Raw genomic sequence first — 12837 nt, forward strand, 5'->3', positions numbered from 1 at the left:
TTTGCAGGAGTTCCACTCCTGTGCATCTATTAAATCACACATTTCTGTGTTTATGAGGAAGTAATGCACATCCTGCACCACAAAAACTTGTTATAAATTAAAAAATTTAAGATAAACATACATAGATATAATTGTAAATTATTTTAATAAAGATTTCTATTATAATCCTTTTGAAAGAAGATGGATTTAGAGTTTGTCCCATTATGCTCTTAACATTAGTTTAGCTTAAGACAGTTATTACTTAGTCATGTGCAATATAATCAGTAATATAATCTGTAATATATAGTGGGCAAAAAAAGTGATAAATGTATGAATGTGTGTGTGTGTGTGTGTGTGTGTGTATATATATCTATCTATACTTATATATATATATATATATATATATATATATATATATATATATATATATGTATATATGTCTGTGTTTGTGTGTGTGTGCATGTTGCTTGTAATCTCTGTATCATTCTGTCTTGTTCTTCCCCTTTTTTATTTAGTATTTTAACCCTAAAATAATTGACATATTTCTGAGATGAGGCATAAAGATGAACATTGTAACAAAGATAATTTAATGGTGACAGTCAGGATGCTATGGTTACAAAACATATCACCCAAAACAGGTTGTCTGTGAAACAATACTGTCACCACTTAAGAAGTCATAAACTACATCTATTTTCTGTTAAGTACTTACTCCACCTTTTATCTGTGTGTACTACTCCCCCATACAAAAAAGCCATCACTGATTACATTTGCAATGCTGTCCCCCAGAGTCTGCACTGTGATAAATTCTTCTCCATCAATTTGTAGCAAAATAAAATGAAAAATGTGACACGAACAACAAAATAGTGAAAAAAAAAATAAAGAATCTAATAAACCACATTAATGAAAAGAAAGCTGCTTTAACTTAAACTTTCTTTATTGCTGCTCATCTGAACATTCCGAAGCATATTTTCTGGTTTCTGCAGAGTTGAAGGGTCACAGAACACTTCTAGTTTCGTGATGAATCCACTACTGAACCAGGCTGCTACTGTGAGTAAAAGCAGACTTATGGGTTCTTTTAAAACATCATTCTCTTGGTAAAACAAGGTTATAAAAGTATGAAATACTCCAACAGCTATTTTGAGTTTGAAATACAGCTCACGATCACACAAGATGAGCCATGAAATGCAAAAAAAAAAAATTAAACAGTTTTAAACATCACTAGCTCTAAAACTGGGATTTATAATACAGATAATGATAAATTACATTAAAGCACACCAACTTAAAACTTTTATTTCAAATTTTATAGTACAAACACTGATAGACATTTGTTAAACAATGCAATACAGTCTTGTAGTAAAAAGAAACTTAGCATTAAAAGTTCTCTACCCCTGAAACTCACATTCATTGAAACAGCATTGAAAACCACATTCAAAGAAAATGCATCTGGCCAGTGGCAGATAAAGTTTACACCTTTGGGCTGTTTTCAAATCACAGGCCCCTTGCAGACATTTTTAGGACCATGCGCATGTGTTCTTTGATGCACCATCCTGATTGTATTAAATTATATTCCTTGCATAATACAGCTCTGCTGTGTTTTTTTTTAACATTTTTCCCGTAAGCAATGAAACAAAATGTATGAATTAATAATGACAATTCTGAACATTTCAGCAATAAAAATCTACTCAAGCTTCTGTCATTGCAGTTCACCAGTATCAGTCAATATGCACAATCTCTACAGAAGTAAAAGTCATCTGGATAATTCCACATTAGGGATGTCAGTAACTAATGAAGAGGTTGCTGCTAGCAAACAGCTTTATAATTCAGTGTTTCATCTTCAAATTCAGTGCCTTCTGCCTTTGAAGAATAAAATTGTCTAAGTTGCATTAAAAATGATAAGCTGGTAATATTGCAATAGGGAACAGATGGAAAAATGACAGCAGGTTCACAGTTACTAGGCATCTCATCCAAAGGAGGACATACTCAGGACTGCAACACCCCATCCCACTTGTACAACACAGTATCAGCAATCCATCTGTATGCTGTGAGAGTAGAACCCACAGCTTTCTGCATCAAGAATAAGGATGTTACCTATTGTGCTACCAACAATGCTTTCAAATTTGTTAGCACAATAGTCATACCATTTGCTGAACAATAGTTGCATATTATAAACAGACATAGCATGCAACAAACTTCTCTTCCCTTGAAGCTCACAATTCATACCTTTAAAATATTAGCACTAATAACAAGAGACATTGACAGAATAAAATAATGTGAATTAATATACAGCTTCTGAAGTAAAAGAAGTCTATAACTCTTAGTGTTGTCATTATTTATCAAGTACAATTCCTGCTCTTTTCAACAAGGATCACATGTTTTAAGAGGGACAGAGCCAAAATTTGAGTCAAAATCAGGAACAGTTTAGAAGTATGCACTTGACACTCAGCTCCTTGAAAATGCACCTGAAACTAACAGCTTTGTGGTTGGGGTAGATCAGGCTTGTTTCCTATAACTAAGGTACAGAGTTTCAGCCTGAGCTAACTACTTGCCATCCTTACATAGGACATTTCACAAACAAACACACACACACACACACACACACACACACACACACACACACACACACACACACACACATACATATACACACACACACACACACACACACACACACATGCACCTTCCTGTATTTAAAGTCCTGCACGTGTGGTAAGGAAGGACAGGGAGATCTGTGTGATGATGCATGCACAGACGTGTGTGATCGGAGACAGAAGACATTCTTAAAGAACGCTTTTAAAAACAAAAAAAAGTAAACGTAACAGTTCTTTGGCAAGTAGGCCCCTTCCCAGCCAGCATGTGCCCCGTCATAGCCATTGGGCCCTAGGTGATAGCCTTGGTTGCCTAGTGCTGGATCCAGCTCTGATGACATTGATAGAAATGTTCTGCCATGCATACAAAGTTAATCAACCTGGCCTCCAATGCATGGCTATTTGAATTGCTTGCATATACGTTAATATTAACTAGTACATGTCTGTACACATTGTTCATTGTTCTTACACATGATAGGTATGAACAATGCACATGTGTGTGTACATTGTTCATACCTATCATGGTGAAATACTCACTAAGAAATATGTCAGGAATGTGCTGGAACTAACTCTGACATCCATAATGGATGTGACCAAGTTCCATTTCCCCACCCAGTAATGTATCCTTTCCTGAAAAAATAGCCAAGTTATTTACATTAGAGATAGACAATGCATATTAATTTCTGTAGGAATATAGATATTTGCTAGTGTAACTACCTTTCCGTACAGTCTGTCTTTATACATTGCAAATCTTCCCTGGGAATCTGAATTTAAACCGATAACATTTTATGATACGCTTTTTCTTTATTAAAGTTGGTACTTCTCATTTTCTGCTCCCTCATAGGTGATATACTAATGTAAAGCCCAGTTTGCCCAGCATCAGGTATTTCTTATCCATTAAGTACATCATCTGATGCACAGTAACATTGGTTTGCAGCTGTTTAAGATATATTAAAGCTATTTTCCACTTAATTGGAATAAACTAAGCCATTTATACTCCATGAAAATTCTTTCATGTATCCCAGTAAATGCTGGCCTGTATAATGCCTTTTCCTGACCCTTTCAACCTAGCTAACTATTAATTTATCCAGCAGCAACTTTGTTTCACCTGTTGCAGAGAGTTAAGCCTGTGAGCTGTACTTCTTTGTTACAGAGTTTTTTTTTTCCCTCAGTCCTCCTTTGCCCACTGTGTGACCTTGCATGAGTTACTTAACCAGACAGTGCCTGGAGGCATCTGGAAAACAAGGACTTTTCAGCTTTCTTCTGGAGATTATCTCTGTAGACAAGGTTAGTCTGACTCTCTAGTAGGGCAGTCATTTTTTGTGAATGAAAGGAATCTTGTAGGAGTGCTCATAAATCTTGGTAAAATTCCTTGCCATGCTATTGGGGCATGTCCATTCAAAAGGCAATTTAAATATCTAGTCTGCAAGTCTAAGATCCCTTGTAAAATGAATATATATATATATATATATATATATATATATATATATATATATATATATATATATATATATATCTTTGATATTAGTAAAAATTCTGGAATTTATGCTATTATATCCTGATTCCAATAGCTGTGCACTTCAGATCACAAGACTCAGAAACAATATACATAGACAAAGTTAAGAAACTTAAAAAAAAAAACACTAAAAACAATAATGCTTAGAGAAATGGCTCATTGTCCTAAAATTGTTTGACACCAACATCACTGCAATTTAAGGAAAGAAAAAGTATCTAGATTTAAGAATTTTAGAATGAATCTGTCACTTGACAGAAATATCTTGTTTCCTTGCAAGAGGAGTACAAAGATGTTAAGTCAATCTGAATTTTACAAAAGGCATATTTACTATTTACTAACGTTTACAAATGTTGCTGATGTTTTTCACTGTTTATTGTAAATTTATGGCTTCATATCAGAACCGTATGCAGACTTTTGGAACTGCACTGTCCTTAGAGTCTGCACACACTAACTGTTACAGTGTGACATTGTGCCATGAAGTGTCCTATAAAAATGTGATAACTTTCCTGCAGACAGAATGACATGCATGTCTTTTTCTTCAGAAACAAAAATACAGCATACTAGAATATTATCACAAAATAATGTTAGAAAGAAAACTGTGAGTACATTTTTAAACATGGTCCTATAGCTAAAATGAATAAAACAAATGTATTAATGAGATAATTACAGAAATCGCAGTTTATATTGATGATTTACTTGGTACTGAACATGTAATATGGTATCATTCAGACAGTGACTTTGGAATCAATTTCTGCAGAGGCATGAGTCTTTCATTTGCATTTATAGTAATGCCAAGTCCAAGGTTGTACAGAAATATCATGTTATTTTTCATATGTAAAAAAATTCTGAGAACTGTAGCACTACAGTATTTATGGTTTTATTAAGTGCCTCCTTGTTACCCATGAGTAATCCCTCTCGCTCAATGACCATTAGTACCGGTAATTTCTGTCTGGTAATTAAGTTCATAATAAGGAAATATTTGCTAATTTCCTGTAATTATAACTGGACATCTGCTCTTCAGATTCTTTTTTTTTTTCATACTATGTACTGGTCTTATGGCTGAGATAATGACCACTATTCATTCGCTCTACTTTGACAGAAGAGTATTCCCTTCACATTTCGCTTCTGCCTGCTCCTACTACCAGACTTTCCAGTTATCTTCACAGTAGTGCAGTCTTCTGCACGTTGCTTGGCAAGTATTCTTGGCAGTATCACAAAAGACATGGAGTTTTACTTGTGAGGAGCAGAAGTAGTAGTGTTTAGACACACACACACACACACACACACACACACACACACACACACACACACACACACACACACTTGTTATTGTTGATTGCTTTGGCCATATATAATGAGCAGGATTATTGCTGGACAGATAACTGTACCACAAGGTTACTTTTTCGGTTATAAGTAAACAGTTACCCTCTAAACAGAGCAGGACTGATATTAAGCTCCTCATGTGGGTTGAGAAAAGGATTATATTGAAATGTATTCCTCGTGGCTTGCATCACTCAAGATGACAAAGCATTCAGTTTGTTAAACACTGTGAGTGTTGAGGAAAGATGATGTCTAGTTCACAGCCCTGCAGCAGTCATTGTTCACTTGTAGTGACCCTTAGCAAGACATATGCAGATGCCTTCTGTACATTTACCTGTGCATAAATTACCAAATGGATGGGAAATGTATGACCACTTTAGTAAATCCCACTAGGCAGCTGTGGGAATACATACCTCTGTAGGGTCTAAGCATTTAACTACAGTGTGTATCCTGGCATACTTGACAGAAAACAATATGCAAAATAGCTCATCTGCCTGCATAGTGGGCCTTTAACATATCTTTTTATGGGCAATTTTAATCCCTGTGCCTGACTGGTGCAGTCTTGGTGCCCAGCAGGCTTAACCCTACCTTACACTGCGGTCATCTTTGTCACACTTTGATAGTTTTCCTCAACTTATCCATGGCTTCTAGCCCTTTCATTTGATCATAAGTCATCACCATCATCCCAAAGACCTCCTCCAAGGTGGTGGGACAAATGACTGGCAGAGCATTTCTCACAATCCCTTGGCCAACTGCCATTTTGAATGACTATGCACATAAGATCAGACACATGCTGCAAGTGTGCTATCACTCAGTAGCACTCCATGGCAACATGAGGAGAGCTCTACCAGTCTCTGCCTGTTTTGCAATGACGCAGAGAATTTTGAGGGCTTTGAGGATTACATATGTAAGGTATGAATCAAAGACTGCATGTCATTTCTGGAACATACTAAAACTATTTGCATTATTTCAACTTGTTTTTCATCTTTTATTAGAAGAGCTTGTATTGAGCCTTTTTTTCAGTTATTGCAAAAGGCTGCCAGATGAGCCCATGTAGACAACGGTTGATAGGTTCATAGGTGTTTGCTAGGCTAATGACCATAAGGGCCTTTTTAAGACTAGCCATGTGTCCCAAATCTCTGACAAATTCTGGTGCCCTTGATAAGTGTAAGCAGGTGCTTGGGAGGTGAAACATTTACAAGCAAGGGCCTGGGAGATGCACCATTTACAGGCTGCTTGTGTCTATCAGAGACATAGATACCAAACCACAGATGAATTTACTGTTCCCCATCCAGTTGTCCAAGTTACACTTGATTTGGGTTAGGGAGGAACTCTGCTTCACATGGATGGGGAGCCTGTTCTAGAGAAGAGGAAGTCTGTGGGATACATACCTGTTCCTCCAGCATGTCCTATTTATATCACAATAGCCCAAAACATTGACCCCCAGTGTTCAAAGTATACACTATTAACCAAAAAGAACACTGTTAGCACTAGGAAACCAGTCCACTTCAAAAACGTTTGTTTGTTCGCTTACTCACCATAAATTCCAGCTAAAATGACATTGAGCGCTTTCATCTCTTAAAACCATGGACTTCATCAGAATACAATTATACACATTCAGGTTCATTATATATATATATATATATATATATATATATGTATATATATATATATATATATATATATATATATATATATATATATATATATATATATATCACTGACTAATGACCTCATCTAATTAATTAAACAAATTAAAGGCACCATCCTGAAATTACATTGTGAAGTACACCAACACTGGTATAAATACATTGTGTTAAAATATCATAATTCTAAAACTTTTATTCCTAAAATATTACCCTAAAAACTATTTCTAAAAATAATGTCTATAAACTTTTACATATGGCTTGTCTAATAAGTACAAGCTTGAAAGAGATACTTCATTGAGACCTGGATCTTCACTTCTCTCTCTTCAATAAAATTTCTGTAGTCGCCCCCTCTGGGGTTCACTGGAACTTTCTCTAATATTTAAAAAGTAAAACTAATAAAATTATTACATGTGACAGAGTGTTTATGTAATGCATTGTTCAGATTTTTAGTAGATATCTGATACATATGTTCGTAAATCCTGTCCTTTAGAAATATAGTAGATAAAAATGTAGTGGTCTTGGAGAATTTAATAAAATCAAAAGTTGAATTTGTCAGGGGTAATTGTCAATCTACTGGGGTGATATACCTTGCTATGTGTAAATCCTGTCCAGCATACTATGTAGGGAAAACCGAAAGGCGCCTAAAGGACAGGATTTATGAACATATGTATCAGATATCTACTAAGAATCTGAACAACGCATTATATAAACACGCTGTCACGTATAATAATTGTAATACTTTTACTTTTGGAATATTGGAGAATGTTCCAGTGAACCCCAGAGGGGGCGACTACAGAAATTTTATTGAAGAGCGAGAAGTGAAATGGCAAATTAAATTGCATGCTGGGCAAGAACCAGGTCTTAATGAAATCATCTCTCTGGAATTTATGGTGAATAAACGAACAAACGTTTTTGAAGTGGACTGGTTTCCTACTGCTAACAGTGTTTTTTTGGTTAATACTATTTATATCACAGGTAAGGTTTAAGTCCTTACAATGGGTAATTTTGGTGCTGATTGTTTGCTGTACAGGAGGTCCATGAGAGTGGAGTCTGAAAGTTCCGTGTATGCCAGGCAGACAGAATACAGGAATAGGGCCTTGAGGTGGTCTGCATAGGACATTTTACTTATGACCTGTATTTTTTTTTCAGTGAGGAACCTCTGTTGATGTTCCCATTGTTGGATGTGTCTAGTTATGTACATACCATAGAAGACATTGTACTCAATGATAGGTCTGATGAATGCTGAATACAGTGGAACAATAACTTCCTTGGACCTAGATGCCATACCTTTGTTTATAAGTTGCACAACATATAGTGATTTCCGCACTACTTTAGACATGTGATGGTCAAAGGCCAGATTACTGTCTGTGTGTCCCCAAGTTTCTGACAACTAGGTTAACTCTTAGAGGTGTGTTGTTGATGTGATAGTTACTAGGGGTGAATGACATCTGTAAGAATACAATTATGCATTTCTTGGCATTTAGCTTTAGTCCATGGCTCTGACAGCAGCTGTTTGTTTGTGTCAGCCCTTCCTGGAAAACATTTGTGTCGTTGTGGGTTCATAGGTGTTTACTAGGCTAATGATCACAAGGGCCTTTTTAAGCCTAGCCATCCATCCCAAATCTCTCACAAAGTTTTGATATCCTTGATAAGTGTAAGCATGAGCCTGGGAGACAAACCATTTACAGGTTGCCTGTGTCCATTAGAGATATAGGTGATAAACCAGGGATGAATTTCCAGTTTCTGGATTCAATGACAGTTCCTAATTTGCAATCATCTGCAGATTTAGTCAGCCATAAGTCATTGACATTGGCCTTGACTTAAGAGAAGTAAATGCCAAAAAGGAATGGTCCCAGGTCTGATCCCTGAAGACCCCTTTGTAGAGGTGGACTCCCCAATTCTAACTGATGGTAAAAACTCCTAGCTTCACTTTTCACATTAGTACAGAGTTGGTAAACCTTCTGATATGCCTTGCTACTCCAGCTGCTGCCACAGTGACAGAAGCCATGTCAGAGATATGTCAAATCCTATTCATAACATAGTTAATGCACATATAGCGATTGTTTGTGTTGGCAGCTATTCTCTGTACTGGATAAGTAGTAGTAATATATTTTGGATTGCAAATGCTGTAACTCTTTCCCATTAACTGACATTGTTCTTCTGGCTAAAGATGTCATTAGTGTTCATATAATAACTGCATCTACAGTAAACTGATTAAGCAGAGCTAGTGCTAGTATACAGTAATGCATTTTCCAGGAGGCGTACATTCCCTGTAGACTGTAATTTTTTTTTTATCTGTCAGTCATCAGCTCCTTTTGGGCAATCAGCCCATTTGTTCCCCATAAGCAGGGTGAGGGTCCATTATTCAGACAGCCATGGGGGTGGTTCAAAGTGGTTTGAGGTGTTTCTCTTTTGGTTGTCCCCTCCCTAATGCATGCATCCAGTGAGATGTATGGGAGGACAGCAAAGCGTGTCTGTCACTTCTGCTGTGGCGTTCCCTCAAAGCACCCCTGCCCCCTCCCTAATGCATGCATCCAGTGAAATGTATGGGAGGACAGCAAAGCATGTCTGTCACTTCTGCTGCAGCATTCCCTCAAAGCACCCCTGCCCCCTCCCTAATGCATGCATCCAGTGAGATGTATGGGAGGATAGCAAAGCATGTCTGTCACTTCTGCTGTGGCATTCCCTCAAAGCACCCCTGCCCCCATGCTCCGAGGCACGAACAGTAAGCTTTTATATTTCCACCAGGAAGTTAGCACTGTCCAGCATATTCCTGAGTATGTGCATCTCTTCAATCCTCCCTGGCAGAGGGGAGTGTCTCATGCCCTTTCCTGCCTGCCTCCTCCAGTGCCAGTTCACAAATCAAATCCAAGATCATCTGAGACGCCGTCCAGAGTCTATTTCCTATGCCACATAGCCAAGCTGGTAAAACTTCTTTTGCTGGCAGATGACATTCTCTAGGGGTAATTGTTTATCTTGGGGGTTGATGCAGAAGTATGTCACTCATGCAGTGTCCTAACAGGGTCATTTGTATTTCAAGAAGAACATTAATGAAAGGCAGGTGTTGCTGCATGTGTGAGAAAATATTTCTTGATGGATAAAGACAGTGAAGACCTTCTGTACCTTTATTAAAATGTAAAAAACTAGAGGTAATTAAGAAATAACTTGCTGATTTGTCTTACCAACTACTTATTTAATTTTTTTCCTCAAGGTGGGCAGAGTAGTACACGTCCTTTCTCCTTCCCCAGTTAATTTCTATTTTTTTTTGTGCTAGTTCATTACATTCTTGAATGATTTTACTGTCATTCTTCAACCACTTGCATTAGAAAAATGTGCCTGGATAAACAGTCTGAGAAGCCAAACAGGTATCACAGTCACTTTTGGTGCAGGAAGACCAGTGATTTGTGGTTCTATTACCATGCTAGGAGGTTCCCTGCTGTCCTAGCCAAATTTCTTCTAACCTGTATGAATACCACCTCAGGTCTCCCCCGAAAACAGATCACTGGCCTAGTTGAACTAATCCATTCAACAAACTATAAATAAATAATTAAATAAAGGTAATTCAATAATTCATTTGTATTGCTGCAAAGGATTCCAGTCTCCTTCTAGTTCAGAAGCTATTTGTAACTTAGACATTTGTGCAGTATGGTCATTGATGGTTTATCTTTAGTGGTGCTATAAGTTTTTTTAGTCACTAAAATGCCTACGTACTGACTAGTATTTTACTTATTATAACTTTCAAAGTGCTTAGAATGTCTTGTGCACTTACACAGTGAAGAGGCGAAGAATAGGAATGCCGTCCTGAAAAACTTACACATTCATCATGTTGTGGTACTTTCTTAACAAAACCCCTTATGCTCTGTTCTCAGCTGCTTCAGAGATTACTAGATGACCGCAGACCAACTGTGGAGTTAATCCGACGAGAAGGAGAGAAGATTGCAGAGTCAGCAGATCCTGCTGACAAAGAGAAGCTTCTACAACAGCTCAGTAGTCTGGGTCATAGGTGGGACACCCTGCTCAACAAGGCTGAGGCAAGGTATGTGTGCTGCCTGCTTACCTAAAAAGATTAATGTTTACCTCAGTAAAAATGCTATTTACAAGCTATGCATTCATTGGTGAGTTATAGTATTCAGTGTGTTTAGGCAGGGTCATGGACAGTTAGCAGGGACTGAAGATAATACCCCGATAATTTATTTTGCCACCTGATTGATGCTACTTCCCACCCCTTTAATAGCAGTCTTCTAATATTTGTATGTGTAATTGACTGGATGGAATATGTCTGCTGCCTGAGCCTCTGAGACTCTGTTAATAAGGGGTTTCTTAACTCCTGCAACACGGTGAAATGTCTGTTCTATTAACTATAGTCCCAGGATCCTTCATTGTTCTCCTGCATTTGGCTAATATATAGTGCCTGGTATAAAAGAAAAGAATGTCTAAAACAAGCAGTGGTGTAATGAAATGTCAACATAATCAAGACTTAGTAATGTAACGCACTGTCCAGTTCAGCTAACACTGGTCAGCAGTAGCCCCCCTAGTGTGATACAGTAGAATGTCATTAAAAAGTTTATTGTTCTTGCCTCATCTTTTCTATTTAGTGCTGTATCATCTGTAAAAGGTAATGGTTATTTCTATTTTCTGTTGCCATGACTGATTTATAGGTTCATAGGTTCATAGGTTCATACTAGGCTATCTGCCCAAGGGCATTTATAAGCCTAGCCCATAGTTATGTGGCTTTCGCCACCCCTTTAGTTTGAATAAAAACTATGCCTATCATTTTGCTGTGCCTCTGTCAAGCAGTGACACTGAAGTAATCCCTGGGGTATATCTGCAATCTCCCATCCATTGGTCAAGATTCCTCTTGAACAAGGCCAGAGAGGTGCTCTGCCTCACATGTACCGGGATTTTGTTCCACAGCATAGGGAGTCTCTGGGTGATGAATCTGTCCCTCCAGCACGTTCTATTTATAACCGTGTCAAGGTTTAAGTCTCCCGCCCTTGTGGTTCTGAGGGATCTAGATTTTTTGATTTTGATTCCCCTCCACTGCTGATTCATATAACAATTTTATATTGTGTTGGTGTCACCTATGTTGTACTTTTGCTTTTTCAGAGAAACAAAGACATATATTTATCAGACATTAGTGTCATAGGTTAGTACTAGGCTAACTGCTGTTGTGGGCCATTTTAAGCCTAGACAATTACCCCATTTGAGAATCAAACCTTGCACTTTGTTTTTGTAGGGTAAACACCTTAATCATTACACCAACTTCCTATCTCTCATTCCACATCTATGCTTAACATTCTTCTACCTTCCCAACAAATGTTGCAAAAAATTATTTGGGAGGTGCAAAGATTTGTCTCCATAAATATGAAAATGGGGAGTTTGTGGTACACTTGAACACCTGGAAGCCAGATGCCTGGACATCAAATTAAAATGTTCATATTTTCCTTATACTGGAAGTGCAACACAGGTTTGTCAGCTTTTGAGTACACTGTTATATACAATAACATATGTCATTTACCTGTAGTGCAATCATGGACCCTGGTGTACATCAGCCATACCCCCTGATTTTTTTTTTTATTTTTCAGTATAATGCTGTTTCAGTTATGTTCTGACATCAGTCAGCTACTTTAGTTACATTTTATATTCAACATGAGTATATGCCAAATTATAGAATTTAATTGTCAAGCACTTTTACTGCTGTGCATGCAATGTCCTGACATTCATTACTCCCAGCATTCAATTTATAGACATGAATCTCGAGTAATGAGAGCTACCAAATTCATGAGGT

The 12837-nt window shown here is 37.4% G+C and overlaps 1 protein-coding gene across 3 annotated transcripts in view; it reads left to right on the forward strand.

Moving 5' to 3' along the window:
• DST (dystonin) overlaps positions 1-12837 on the forward strand; it is a 4096730-nt gene that overhangs the window by 3318287 nt on the left and 765606 nt on the right. For all 3 annotated transcript variants that reach the window (XM_044063350.1, XM_044063347.1, XM_044063348.1), the window contains one exon: positions 10919-11085. In XM_044063350.1, coding sequence (XP_043919285.1) covers positions 10919-11085 — 167 coding nt within the window. The remainder of the gene's footprint in view (positions 1-10918; positions 11086-12837) is intronic.

Source organism: Protopterus annectens, chromosome 2.part1, assembly GCF_019279795.1.
Source record: "Protopterus annectens isolate FY-2018-M chromosome 2.part1, PAN1.0, whole genome shotgun sequence".
Lineage (NCBI taxonomy): Eukaryota > Metazoa > Chordata > Ceratodontiformes > Protopteridae > Protopterus > Protopterus annectens.